The sequence below is a fragment of the Melozone crissalis genome, unplaced genomic scaffold (genome assembly GCF_028551555.1).
Source record: "Melozone crissalis strain CALT ecotype California unplaced genomic scaffold, PUWL_Pcris_2 ptg000129l_1, whole genome shotgun sequence".
NCBI lineage: Eukaryota > Metazoa > Chordata > Aves > Passeriformes > Passerellidae > Melozone > Melozone crissalis.
Window position 1 is genome coordinate 1,421,066 of NW_026535903.1, and position 15,187 is coordinate 1,436,252.

General features: G+C 40.3%; 1 protein-coding gene across 1 annotated transcript in view; it reads right to left on the reverse strand.

Moving 5' to 3' along the window:
• The window catches only part of CCDC57 (coiled-coil domain containing 57), a 28,103-nt gene that overhangs the window by 9,898 nt on the left and 3,018 nt on the right, over window positions 1-15,187 (reverse strand). Inside the window, exons 4-10 of the mRNA XM_054293059.1 lie at window positions 14,226-14,348; window positions 9,574-9,736; window positions 8,534-8,668; window positions 6,286-6,472; window positions 5,239-5,339; window positions 1,713-1,941; window positions 936-1,072 (exon numbers count right to left, since the gene is read on the reverse strand). Of these exons, the coding sequence (XP_054149034.1) occupies window positions 936-1,072; window positions 1,713-1,941; window positions 5,239-5,339; window positions 6,286-6,472; window positions 8,534-8,668; window positions 9,574-9,736; window positions 14,226-14,348 (1,075 nt within the window). The remainder of the gene's footprint in view (window positions 1-935; window positions 1,073-1,712; window positions 1,942-5,238; window positions 5,340-6,285; window positions 6,473-8,533; window positions 8,669-9,573; window positions 9,737-14,225; window positions 14,349-15,187) is intronic.

Genomic DNA, 15,187 nt, shown 5'->3' on the forward strand with positions numbered 1-15,187 from the left:
TTACAAAGAGACCTCGATAGACTGTAATGCTTGGTAATCACTAGCTGCATGAAATTTAATGAGACCAAAAAGGCTGGATTCTGTACCTGGGACTACAGGCATGGACTGCATACATTTGAGGAACAAGAGGCTGAAGTGCAGCCCTGAAGAAAGGGTTTCGATTGTCGGCAAGCTCAACATGAGTCAACAGTGCATCCTGCTGGCCGGGAGGACCAGCTGTGTCTTCAGTGTGTTAAGCACAGCACAGCTAACCGGCCACAAGAAGCTAATGGCCCACTATGCTCAGCATTGATATGGCCTTACCTCAAGTACTGTGTGCATTTTTGGGCTCCACAATATGAGAAGAATGTAAAAATATTAGGAAAAAAAAGTCCAAAGGAGGGCAACAAAGATGGTGAAAAGGTTAGATGGCTAGATTTATGAGGAGTGGCTGGGGATATTTGGCTTGTTCAACTTAAAAAAGAAGTGGCTGGCAGATGACCTCATTGCTCTCTGTAACTTCCTTTCATGATGGAAGAGTAGGAAGCACTGATTTTTGTTTTTGGTGTCTGGTGATAGGATGTGAAGGAATGGCTTAAATCTGCATCAGGAAAAATTCAGACAATTCTTCCCTGAGAGGGTGGTCAAGCAGTGGAACAATCTCCCCAGGGTGTGGTCATGGCCCCCGAGCCTTTCTGTGTTCAAAAAACATTTGGGACAATGCCTCTAACTTAAATGGCTTAACTTCTAGGTTGTCCTGTGTGACATCAGGGTGCAAAGATCCTCATGGGTTCCTTCCAGCTCCAGATATGCAATGATTCTACGGAATCTTCCAAAGATAGATTTGAGCTAAACTCAGTCAGAGTAATTTAAATGCAGAATTTTAGGTTATATTAATGGAATCAGAACTGGCTTAATGGCTTATTATCGCTAAATTTCAAACAGCATACAATTACCTGTGTTGTGAGTCTGTGCTGTAGATGCTTTAGAACTGATAGCTGACACTGTGTTCTTTTGACAAGTTCTCTTGGAAGAAGACTACCAGAGGCAATACAAACTGTGCAGTGTTTAGAGCTAACAGGATGCCAGACTCCTATAAAAGAGAGAATATACTGAGGAAGGCATTCTTTGTTGATATTTTGTCAACCATATTGCATTTCCAGCAAGTGTTTACAGCAGATAATAAATGAACCACAGAACACAGGCCTTCTCATTGCAAATGCAGAAATGGGCCTCATGCTTTTTTCCCTTTATTTCATTGCCAGAAAAACTGTGCATAGAACTTAGATATCCACACTGAAATCTTTTTACATTATATATACTTTTAATTCAAGTTTACAGTAAACTTATTCTGCTTTCTCTTCCTCTTTCCTAAAGCGTTAGTTTTTATTCCAAGAGATACAATACCTCTTTTCTGCTCATAAACAAAGTCTTACAGTTCCAGTTCCCGCACTGACTTCTAGGCACCAGAGAGTTCTTCATCTAAGATGTTTATCAGCAAAAGTCACTACACAGACTTTTGTTCTATCTTAGCATCTCCTATCCTAACCCTAATCTTACTTGCAAGCATTAGTACCACAGTCTCACATGAGCTATGTAGATCAAGGATCACTAAGGTTCAGCACCTTTTTTCATAATGAAGCCTAGCTTTCTCCAGCTCAGAGGATGAACTGATTCCCTGTCAATTTTATTCTAAATATATATGCTAGCACTTTTCTTTAGAATAAATTTACCTTCCTTTAACACCATTCCAAGTTCTGCCCTGAGTCTGTTTCCCATTTCAATCAGCTGCCGCTTTTCTTGGCTCAGAATTGAAATTTTTCTTGCTGCTTCCTTGAGTTTATTTTGCATTCCTTGTAGAATGTGTTTGACACTATATTGACAACCATTACCAGTACCTACATCGGGTAGCTGTTGTCCAAAATTGACCATGTTTTCTTCAAGAACTTTGGGTTCTGGCCCCTAAGTAAAACAGATAATGCTTATAATAAATATTTTGAAAATGGGTTTTCAGGTTCAGAGATTTGCACAAATATGCATGACAGATCAGTTGAAGAAAAAGTGTAAAATTGAAGGCTACAGTCCATTTTTTCGGGCCCATTTTCCAGATTTTTTAGCAGTATCGGGCAAATTAAACTGTGGAGCAAAACACTGTAACAGCCTGAGACATTCCCACAGATATTGTCAACTGTAAGTGTAAAACAATACACATAGGATAAACACTGTATAACTGTTAACTAAAAAGCACTTAATTTCAAGATAAAATGTGGAAAAAAGCTCTTCATACCAAATAGCAATCTGCTACAAATCCTTCTTTGTTTAATCCTTGTGTACATTGTTTTATCATTTGTATATACAAACAAAAGGGGTAGATATAACTTAAAACATTTACTGAAAAGTAAAGATTCTACAATGTTATGTCTCTGGCAATCTGGGTCCACCTGCACATACACATACTGGTAAGGTATATACCCAAAAGATCACATCCTTGTTTTTCAAGGTCTGTCTGTCTTCTTTCAGTCCCCGCAGAGGAGACTTTTTGATAGCCATTTAAATAGTCATCATTCACTGAACAGTCATCTCCCTATAAAGATTTTACATTTCACACATTGCCATAAGGATCTGAATGTATCACATGCACCAAAATTGTTTTACAATTACTCATTGGTATGTTTACCCTTTTACATATAAACTAGCTAACTGTGCAATCTCAATCAGTTTTCAACTAAATCACCCTAAACACTATGATTCAAGAAGTACACATTGAAAGCTATTATCCATACTGAGAAAAAAATCAAACCATTGTTGCCTTATTGTGCCATGCAACTCCCATGCTCTTATTTCTTTCGATAATTTTACCATTAAAAGGAAGGCTCTTGAGAACTTACTGAGAAAGCATGCAGGCCTACAAAGAGTATGGGGGAGAAAGGTAGAGAAATTAGTGCAGGACTAGAGTCTAAAAATTCTAAGACACCAAAGTGAAAGGCAAAATAAACTGCACTTTGACACATATCTAGCAGTTTGTATAAAAGCAAGTAACACAAGTAGCTGGGAGCATGTGTTGATCTGTTGGAAGGTAAGAGGGCTCTGCAAGAGACCTGGAATGATTGGAAGGATGAGCAGAATCCAATAAAATGATGTTTAATAAATCCAAGTGCTGAGTCCTGTATTCGGCCACAATAACCCCCTGCAGCGTTCTAGGCTGGCGACAGTGTGGCTGGACAGTGCCCAGGCAGAAAGGGACCCTGGGGGTACTGGCTGACAGCAAACTGAACATGAGCCAACAGTGTGCCCTGGTGGCCAAGAAGGCCAATGGCATCCTGGCCTGGATCAGGAATGGTGTGGCCAGCAGGAGCAGGAAGGTCATCCTTCCCCTGCACTCAGCACTGGTGAGGCTGCACCTCGAGTGCTGTGTCCAGTTCTGGCCCCTCAGTTTGGGAAGGACCTTGGGACGCTCGAGAGCATCCAGAGGAGGCAACGAGGCTGGAGAGGGACTGGGAACACAAACCCAGTGAGGAACCACTGAGGGAGCTGGGGGTGCTCAGCCTGGAGAAAAGGAGACTCAGAGGTGTCCTTATCAGTCTCTAGAGCTCCCTGAAAGGAGGTTGTAGTCAGGTGGGGTTGGTCTCTTTCACCAGGCAGCAACTGGCAGAGAGCACACAGCCTTAAGCTGCACCGAGGAAAATATAGGATGGATATTAGGAAAAAGTTCTTTACAGACAGGGTGATAAAGTTCTGGAATGGGGAGGTGGTAGAGTCACCATCCCTGAATGTGTTTAAAAAAAGCCTGGATGTGGCACTGGGTGCCAGGGTTGAGTTGAGCTGTTGGGGCTCAGTTGGACTCGATGACCTTGAAGGTCTCTTCCAACCCAGTGATTCTATGTGATTGTGTGTGTGTGATTGTGAAATTATTACAGTCTACCTTCGTTGGTGAAATTGGCATACTAAAGCTTAACATAAAGCAAGGTGAAGGCAATGACCAGTCATGGGACCACTGGCTGTCATGCTGTGGATCACCTTCACCGGATCAAAAGACAAAAGCACATCACCTGGCTGGGGCAAGGAATGCCATTTGCTTAAACTTATTTTCCCTGAACTTTTCAGAAAAATATTCCACAGCATTGCACAGAACATTTTTTTTTTTTTCCCAGACTGTAAGCTGTAGAATTAGGAGTGGAACTCAGAAATCTTTTAACCTTTAGACCCAGAGCAAAATTCTGCAGTACAAAACAGCGAAAACACTGAAAAGATGGATACTAAAAAAGAGTGGGAAGAAGAACTCTCCTCGGAGCTGATACAAAAGACAAATAGAAAAATATATGTACAAGCAAAAGTTTACATGCTATTTTTACTAGTTTCCACAATAAACTTTTCTCTTCTTCTTTAGTGCTGAAGCCTATAATTTCCAGATTGTAATCACAGAAACTCTGTTATTTTAAATGGAAAAAAGAAAACTATCACTATATGGCTTTGCTTACTGACTTCACCTGCACCCCTATGTTTAGTTACCATTATTGCTCAACAGATTCCGAGCTCCCTGAGGTAGAAATAATTTTGCCTGTAATTCTTCATGGCCTTAAGTACATCCTTAGTACGCAATTAAAAAATAAATGTAAGAAGCACAGAGAAAGAGTAGAAAAATGCTAATGATAAGCAATTGCAAAATCCCGTAAGAAAGTAAAATTAAGTATTGCCCATTGTTTTTAAGATATTTTCAGGACTGCTTTCGGCTCAGTCTATGTCTAAGAAGGCTTGTTATGTACTGAAAAAACTAAAAATAAAGCAGACCGAAAAAATAGGCAAGAAACAATAGTCCAACTTCAGTGAAGACAGCATCAACTACAATTCCAGCATTTTATTCACTTGAAGTTTTGGCCTGCATATCCCCTATTTGCTACATGTCTGAACACATAAAGCATAAGTAATTCAGCATTAAAATATGGATTTGCAATGGAAAACCTGAAGCAGTAACACACAGTTGTTTAAGCATTTGCAAGTAGGAAAAAAAAAACATCAAGACCAGCTTGCAAGATCAGAAGTGACTTGTGCCAAGGGTTGACTGGTCAAAATTTATTGCCTGGAAAGAATAAGAGTAAGTTTGGCTAAAAAAATCTTTGCTGGCTTTCATCTGACCAATCACATAAGCACATATTACTTCCATTTATAATACTTACTCAAACAATAATAATACACTAGGTATTTAATTACACGCACGCACATACATACAGATATTTTTAGGCGGTTTAAATCTCAACATACCTCTTCCATGTCTGGGTTTACTAAACAATCCAATTTAGCTGAACTGACTTTGATGTTGCTCAGTGTGGTTCCAGTTGAAATTTTGTTTGTGTTTAATGAACCTAAAAGAGGAGGATAATAGGAATGTATATGTATTTATAGAGAGTTTAGGCTTTCATAGCAAGAGCTGCTTCAGAACACTGTCTTATGCATATAAATGTCTAGTTTGTCTAGTTACAGAATCATAAAACCATAGATTTAGGTTGGAAAAGACCTTTAAAATCATCAAGTGAAACCAGTGACCTAACACTGCCAAGTCCTTCACTAAACCACGTCTTCAAATGTCCACACACATATACCTTTTAAACACCTCCAGGGATGGTAACTCAACCATTCCCCTGGGCAGCCTGTGCCAATGCTTGAATAAGCCTTTTCAAAAAGAAAATTTTAATACTTAACTATTTAATATTTCATAATTTTTAATATTTAATTAAAAATATCCAATCTAAACTTCCTCTGGCATAACTTGAGGTCATTTCTGTTGTCCTATTGCTTAATACTAGGAAAAAGAGACTGATCCCCACCTCACAACAACTCCCTTTCAGGTAGTTGTAGATAGTAGTAAGTTCCCCCTGAACCTCCTTTTGTACATCATTTCAGTAGATACACTGTAAATGGACTGTAAACCACCATGGCAGGGGGGTTTGGACTAGGAGATCTTTAAAGATCCCTTCCAATCCAAGCCATTATGTGATTCTACATACTGGCTTGGCTATCAGGAATTCTGTAATATACATATAATTGCTTTATTCTTGCAAAATCAAGACATGATTGCTTTTCTAGTGGTAATTTTATAGTGACTTATAGCGTGTGAGTGTGTGTACATGTGTGTGTTTCTTTTCACTAATAATTGTTTTGTAAACAGAATCTCAGACCACTGTGTTCTTGTGTATGGTGCAATCAAATAACAATTTTTACACACTCATGGATTGGGGAGCCTTCATAGGTTATGACTGCGACTCCTAAACTTCCTTAACTGAATTTAAAGTTCTTTGTCAAGAGTTTCACCTTGCTCTGCAAACTGTCTGTCTTCTGTTTGAGGAAGAGAAGACAACATCTGCTCATCAAGACTCTCCATTTCTTTCCTCATTTGTGCAATAGCAGCCCGAAGGCTGGCATTCTGTTCCTGCAGCTTTTTTATTTCCAAAGCAGGGATATATTTATACAGAGAACTTTCCTCATCATACGGAAATATCTGGAAAATAAAAGTACAAGACAAAAAGAACCCTTCATTAATAAGTGACACATATTCTCTCCACACCACCACCACACACACAGACCCTAATACTTTCAACCCATGAACATTTGTGGGAGAAAAGTACCACAGAAGGAGAATAAATGTGCTTTTTTATTGAAGATTTGCCTGGGAAAGAAGTGCTGTACTGAGAACATCATAGGAGGAGGTACACATGGAGAGGACCATGGCACCAGAGCTGTTTTATAACTGGTGTTCTGCAGGTGTGGTTTATCTCTCTTCCATGTGCAGGTAAACCTTCCCCTTAAGGAACTTATGGGCTCAACAGCAGTCCCTTTTCTGACTTGTCAAATTCTTGAAAGTGTCATTGGAGATCATCTGTTGACAATAACATTGTTCTGGTTTAAAACAGAGATATTTCCCAAGGAAGAGGGGAATGTCCCTGGAATGGAAAGATCTCCTCCTTCCTCCGAACTATTATGAATTGGAAATTACGGGGCTTCCAGGCAAAGATGTAGAAAAAAGAATAACAGTTCTTTACTAGAAAATATATATATATATATATATATATATATATATATATATATAACAACACAAAACGAACAACAGCAGCAAGGATAAGAAGAAAATCCACTAACAGCCTTTGCCCGCCCATCAAGCATTTCCCCATTGGTGTAGTTACGACGACAACCGACAAGAGGCGCTGTAGGCTGCGGTGACTGCCGCGGCGTCAGCTGCAAGATCGGGACCTCCCCGCTGGTGATGGCAGCTCAGGTGAGAGCGAGGGAAGAAGGATTGACTCCCCCAGACACCCACGCCAGCAGTGATCGGTCTTCGGCATCGCTAACGGCAGCCGGCACACGCTGGGAAGGGAGGCCGGGCTTTATGATGTCCCACTACGGAACAGAGAAGAGGTGCGGCGGACGTGCTGCTCCAGCTTCAGGGGCCCTCCAAGCGGCGGTTCCGGGAGGAGGGCGGAGGGAATGGCTTCCCCAGGCACCCGCGGGGACTGTGCTGGTCTCTGTCGGCGCTGGCAGCCCGCGAAGTCTCAGTCAATGGAGCCGCCCTTTCTCTCTTGCAAGCAACAGACTCAGAAGCCGGCGGCAGGCGGAGCTCCGCGGCAGTGTTGAAGACCGCTGCGCAGGACAGGTCCCAGACGAAGAAAATCCACACGACCGTCTCTGCTCCCAACCGGGCAAGGACTACCCACCCCCAGCTAAGAAACTACCAGAATATGTCTGCACCCTCCCCCCGCTTCTCCCACTCCCCCGGAACCATTACAATGGTATGCCAAGGCCACGTCTTTTGTCTCTGGATCGCTGTCCATTCACCATCTCCCTGACAACAAATGGGAAGAAAATTCCCGGGGAAAAAACAAAAACCAACCAAACAAAACCAAAACTGCTTTTTCTTAGCAAGCTCTGGTAACATGCTCTGAACTGGTCACTGTTGAGCACCTGTAGCCACCCAGTAGAGTGCACTGCAGCATACACTTTGCTTTCACTCTTACCAAAGGCAGTTTTCTACTATTAATGCATTATCCTTCAGCATGACTTCAAAGCAGCATTACATTTACAACTTTGAATGGCTTTTTAAAATATAAGCAATTTAAGAGGCAGCAATGAAAGGAAAACTAGCTAGTGATACTCAAATACAAAACATTAAAATATTTTAAACGGCTGGCATACTAGTATTTTGAAACATTGCCTTAAAATTTTAACTTTTAAACTTTAAAATCTACCCTGAACTGCACAGAACCTCAGGAATGAGGTTCCAGAAATTCATTCTTCCCACTCGATTGCCACGGTGGTACAGTATGTTGTCACATTTTGGAGCAGCTGTCTATATTCAGCTTGCTCCTTTTGCTAGTGAGTAATGAATGAGAGTCATAATTAATCCCATGGCACCCAATCTATGTGTTTTCCAGGACAGATATGGCTATATTTTGAATGAAACATATGGAACAGATGAACTGCCTACAGTAAGTTCAGTGGAAACAAGGCCCATAATATTGTTATCTTAGAATGAATTCATCCATGTCTACACTAAGTGTTGTCTAACCTGTTTCTCCCCTTCAGGTGAAATACTGTGATTAAACGATGCTTGTATTGTCTGTTCTCTCTCAACAGTAAAAGCAGAAAGAACACTCTTCACTTCATGCAACCTGTAGTCTGTTTTCTGTAGATCACCTTGAACCTGGGACAGAAGGAATGGAGGGGAGGCAGAGGATGTCAGTAGCTCAAGGACAAAGGGATAAAAAAAAGGAAAGGTAAGGACTGGAAAGGGAAAGGAAAAGGAAAGTTAAAACAAAAAGAAGGAAATCAAGGATACTTTAAAACATAGCACAGGGACTTAAGCACATTCCTTTTGTCTCTGTCAAAAACTGCCCTAACAGACAAATAATTTAGCATAACTGTCTTCTTCGTGTAAAATGGAAAATTATGATTTATCTCTCTCATGTGTTCACTTGCTACAGCTGTTGATGCCTATGAATAATTCTGGAAAGACAATGATAAAATAAAACACTAGAGTAAATGCCAGCATTATGAACTTCAGAAACAAGTGTTTCCTCTGTACCTGTGAGTTCAGCGCAACTGGGCATTGAGAATTGTTAGACCATTGTCTAAATAGTCTCTAAACAATAAACATGTATTTAATTTTTCAGAAGCTGAAGTTTTTACACTGCACAAAATAGGTGGTTTTTTCCACACAAAAATACCCAAGAGCTTTTCAGAACTAATATTGATCCCTTGATAGAATTCAAGTGGTACTGTGATCTGAAATTCTTTCTGCCCTCGGGCTGCTCTAAGAGACATCTTTCTTCTTTTGCTACAATGGCAAAGGAAAAATATCTCTCAAGCTAACTTGCTTACATGGAAAGGGAGAAAAGGCCACTATTAGAGATTGTTCATGAAAATTAATCTGATTTCTGATACATGCAATGAATTGCTGTACACAATACAGAAATACTGTATTGTAAATTTTACAGGTCTTTGAAAGAAAGGTAAACTCATATTTCCCTGAGAAACACCATGGTGACAAACTCCATAGCTCTCTATGCAGTAGATGATTCTTAAACAGTGTTAATTTGAAATTCTCACCTCCTCTCTTGATGAAGATAGGCTGTGTGTTGGATCCTCTGATTTCTGATACCAATTACATTCAGCATTCTCACAGAGCTGCTGCCAGTTAAGTTCTGCTTGTGTTTTACTCTGTTTCAGAATCCATTCTAGCTCAGCTGCCGGAGACAGCTGTTGTTTAGACCTATGATACACAGAGCAAAAAGCTGTTGATTTCAGCAGAATAAAAACTAAGGGTGTTTTGCGGGTATTTTTTGTTTGTTTGTCAGTCTTGGGGAAGAATCACCTGTTGTTAGAAGACTTTACATTTCAAACTCAAGTACAGTACTACAGAATGTGCATTTACTGTGAAATTCTCCTCAAGTAACATTGCAAGTTACTCCAAAACATGAAAATTAAAGACAACAGTAAAGATACCACAGTAAAGATATGAACAAATGTGAAATTCTTGCCTCAAAACACCTATGTTTTATAAGTGTATGAAAAACTGTTCATAAAGAAGCCATGGATTTTCCAGAAAACTAAATGGTTGCAGTGAGCTGCCATCCAGTGGCTAAACTGAGAAAGCATTTTTAAAAGTGAGAGAAACTACTTAGATGAATTAAACTGATAAAATACAACTGAAAACAAAAGAATGAGATAACAAGGCTTTTTGTCTATTTGATACAAAGTCATGTTAGATTAGGGGGAATAACTGCAGGAGATCCAGTGGCAAGGACGGAAGAGGTGCTTCTTTAGTTGTAAGCATAAACTACTGAGATAATTTTTTTCTTCTCCAGTGTGGTAAGAGAAGTCATGTGTATTAGATGATGTAGCCTTACGCTGGTGGACAGCAGCTAACCACCTTTAACATTACAGCTCAACCACAGAAAACACCATAACTTCCAAGCCAGTTATCAAATATTCTTCTGGTTCTCACACTTCTTCAGGTACGTTCATAAATTGTCTTCAGGAAGCCCATGAGAAAGAGAGTCCTGGATGAAGATTCATTATTTAAGCAGGACTACTATACTGAGGGCAGCAAGACTTGGATTGGCAGGTGTTGGGTGGAAGACATAATTGCTTAACAATACCGCTTCCATTTATATTATATATTGGTTTGGTTGACAGGACGAAAATTAAGTGTTCTAGGTCTAATGACTAAACACATTCATATGTAAATTAGTAAAAGGAATTCCAATATCAAATGCATTTTTATACAGAGACAAAGAAGGAAAGTTTTGTTTTTCTTTAAAGTTTGTTACATAGAAAGAGATGGTATAATGCCTCCCTAGGGTATCACAGTTAAAGATAAAATTTCACCGTTAGTAAGATGATCCTCTTGTGGTGAAATATAGGAATATAAGAAGGAGAAGCAGGGGGGAAGCACCTTGTAATTAGGAGTATGATAAACAGTGTACATTTATTCATCTTGCCTAAGGCTACCTCTGCTTTCTAGATGCTGACCTTTCCTGTAGTTTCAAGGTTAACGAATTTAGCAGCGTGCTTACTACATAAAATAATCTTATGCACTCTCACATTACTAAACATATTCTAAGCAATTCCTTACAAGGGGTAGCTGTCAAACAAGCAAAGCAACAGCTACTACACAAGCAAAGCATAATTTTCTAAACTGTAATTACAAGTGTAATCAGTTTTTAGAGAGATAAAACAATAGACCAAAAAAAAGCTTATACAACTATAGCAATGTTAAACCAGAACATGCTAATAATAAAAAAAACCCTGAAAAATGATTTCTAGATGGCACTGCAGCAACACAAAATTGCTTTTCCAACATTCTTACAGCAATTTCTGTCATAAGTGTCTTCCAGTTCTTGAATCTTTTGCTCCATGTGAAGTTTCAGGTTCACATAATCCTCAAGCAGATGACCTATATGACTATTCTTAGAGCTAACAAAAATAAATTTACATTAAAAAGCATGAGGGATCCACGTATAAAATTTTTTGAACAATAACATGTACCTATTGAGGATGCTGTAATTTCCTAAAGAAACAGGCACCATAACATCTTTCCCTGTGAGTTAGTGGAAACCAATTATAATAGTATATGTTATTTCCCAAACAATCCTTCCAAAGGTTAGTTGCATACAGAATATAGAGGATCTGCTGAAAAGTAGTGCAAGATCTCCACTCCAGTATAACTGAGTTCCTCCTCCACCCAAAATTTTCTGTTAAGAAAAAATTTGCAGAACAAGGGCTGACCAGCAGAAATCTGATCTTTTAGATACATTTGAAAATAGAAGCAGCTCTGTATCTTTTCCCCTCCTCTCCCAATATTCTTAATTGCTATCAACAAAAAAGTTTCTCTGCGATCCAGTGGAAAAATACCAGTAACGTCAGGATCAAATCTGAGGAGCTGATACTGCTATCAAGACCAGTGAGTTCTCTAATGATACACTGAACCTTTAAAGCTCTGCATTAATCCCTTAAAGACTTAACAGGTTTGCAGCAGCCTGTCACACAGCCAAACAAACCTGTATTACTATCGTGCTGTTTTGCAACCTTCTATTTACTTTCAACTCTATATTACAGGGTTTTTGTGTAGCTGAATGACCGTTGCAATAGATTAGATAAGACTGATCATATAATACCTACAGAGTCAAAACTCTGAACTAAAACTGGAGAGTAACAAACAGCTAAATGCATATTCACTTTCACATTCTGCTAGATTTTGCTAAAATAAATTTACACTTCACCTGAAGTACTCTGAATCCCATAGCCAGCACTCATGTATACAAACCAAGTCTATCAGAAGTGCTGTCTCTATCAGAAGTGTAGTCTAGACATACATTTTTGCACCTCCCTTGTTCATCCCCAAACCCTTAAGGGCAAGGCAGATCAGAAGAACGACTGCTGTACTGTGATCAGTATCCAGCTCAGCCTGGCAAAGAGGCAATTGCTGGATTTAAGAGACTCAAATTCTTCATTCCAATCCCAAAGGATATGCTCCATGTAAAACTCCTAAACTGACTTTAAATGAATTTGCATATGCACCATATTAACATCAATCATTTAGTAATCTTTGATGAATTCCAGAATCTTGACCAGATCACCCACAGTAAATAAAAAAAATTATTTAAAACTTAGCCAGCCATCTCTACATTATAAATGTAGTTGGATTGAGTACAGTTTACAGCATTTTATAACAATTACCATTTTAAGCAGAGAATAACCCCAAAGAGACTGTTACTTCTGAAGACAGTAATTACATTAAACAAGAATTATGTGCAGACAGAACAGAAATAAGTGTTTATTCCCTCCACCCTGCAAGCTGCACACATATTTACCTTTTCTTCGAGACTTGTATGACGAATCAAGGAACAGTTCAGCCCTCTCTTTCATTAACAATATTAGCTGCTGTGTCCCATTTGTCTGCTTTTAGTTAAAAAGAAAATAACCAACAGAAAGAGCCTGTGCTTTTACATGCAAAACCCTTTACTTGCTTCACATCCACCTCTTCCTGTTGTTTGTTCTCCATATTTGCCTCTTATCTGATTATAAATTCTGTAGATGAAAAAACCCATCATTTTTAAGCAGTATGGATGCTTTAAAAAATTGTCATTTCTGTTCAGCTCTCTCCAGAGATTTGGGGAAATATAGCTTCTCTCACTGTACCGTATTATTCTGTGTCACTGCTTGCAGATAATCCCTTCTGAATAAGCACAGGGATGCAGAAAACAAATCAGACAAGCATGCCTTTCAAATAGTGTCTCTTTAATCTCTTTAAATGAGAGATTTTTCAGATCAGAAAATGCTACGCAATATCTCTATGCTAAAGGATGTCATAATTTAAATAACATTTTTCTTCACAAACAATCTAGACAACTCCAGGTCTCTAGGATCGAAAAAAGAGTCACTGATCATTGGATGTGAGACGTATTAAAAAATTCGAGTTTGGTCTTCCCAGGTATACTGAGGAACAGACGGTGCTAAAGGACACAATGATCTGATGGTCTTTCAACTCTGCTGGCCAAGATTTCACATTTATCCCTAAGTTAATTAAAACAGTGTTTTCTCTTCATATTCTGATTCTTGTTGGCAATGTTCAAATCCCACGACCGTGCTAGTGTTAGTGTAAGTAACATCTTCATTTGGGTAAGAAGTAGATGACTTTTTAAAAAGTCACAATTATGGATATTCATGAACAGTACTGCCTTCCTGCCTATAACATGCAACACTGAAAGATCTGCTGTTTTAGTATCACATTTTCAGCAACAGTTGTTCCAAATGGATCAGGTAGCTACCACAGTTAAAAAGATTAACTAAATTTGAAGTGCACAGTGGGAGGAAAAGACAATCGAGTGTCGGCAAAAGACAACACTGCCAAGGGAACTGGCTGCCAGGAAGCAGAGCCCACAAGGAAGGATTCCATGGAGGGCTCTGAGGCAGAAGAGCAGATGGCAGGCAGACTGCCGAAGATAAACCCGTTAGATGTAGGCAGTAGAGAGGAGCACAAGATAATGCTTTGGACTCAGGGACAGCACAAGAGAGGGCACTTTGCAGCAAGAGTACAGAAAAGAAAGAGGGTGCCCAGAGAGAGAAGAGGGCGCGAGATGCGCAGGCGACGCATCGGGAGCTCCGAAGGACAACCTGCGGCACAACGGGATGCCGTGCGACCGCACTGCCTTCCCACGGAAAAGCCCAGTGGCGACCGGCCTCCTGACGGCACGAACCTCCGCATGGCTCCGCTCCCGGCCGCAGGCCGCTCGGGCCGCGGCGGGCGGGGCCCCGCGGGGGCGGGCCCGTCTCCATGGCGCCGCCGCGGCGGGGCCGCTGCTGCCGCCGCCGCTCCGGCCCTCGCTCACGGAGGCAGTGCCAGCCCCCGTCTGCCTCCCCTCCGGTTTCTCGGTTCCTCGTATTGCATTCACTTCCAGGAGCCGGCAGCGTGTTCTCTCCTCCTCGCATTCTCCCCGTTCCGTCCTCACTACTCTCACGCAGCAGCCTCTTCTCTGCTTCGTGTGAGCGCGGGCACGCTCCTTTGTAGCCCCCGTCTCGTTTAGTAAGACCCCCTTCTCCCAAAAGGCAGCTAGTACTTGTTCCATACTCTCAGAGCTCACTCTCTCGTTCACTTGTCTTCCTATGCATGTTGTTTATCGAACCGTTTATTATTAATCAATTTCTCCCTAGCGCAGATCAGGAAGGAGACTCTTTGCCCCTTAGAGTACAGCCGTTAACAGATATGAACAAACTTCCCGTCCTCTCTGAACTCCCACTGCATCATGAGAAAAACTTTAAAAAGCTTGGCACTTAATTATTAAAAACTGTATCCATCAACTAAACTGCTTTACACTGTCTAGGTGAGACAGAGGAAGATGTAACATGCAGCAGGCCTAAAGCATGATTTTCCCTTAGTCACACTAGATGACTTGCTTGTCTGGAAGTCATGAGGCAAACTTCCTGTAATGTTGTGTCAGTCTTCTGTTTTCCTAGATCATATAAACTTCCAGAAACTCGAATGCTGCACCCAAATGATATCTGAAGTACACTAATTTAGAGAAGATAGAGCATTATCAGTAGTTCTTATATAATTTTCCTTATGTCATCAGAAGGGAATTGTGTGTCCAGCCCCATGCCAGTTAAAGAAAGAAGGGGTTTATTTCCACCACTAACAATGAAAATTAGAATCAGAACTAAC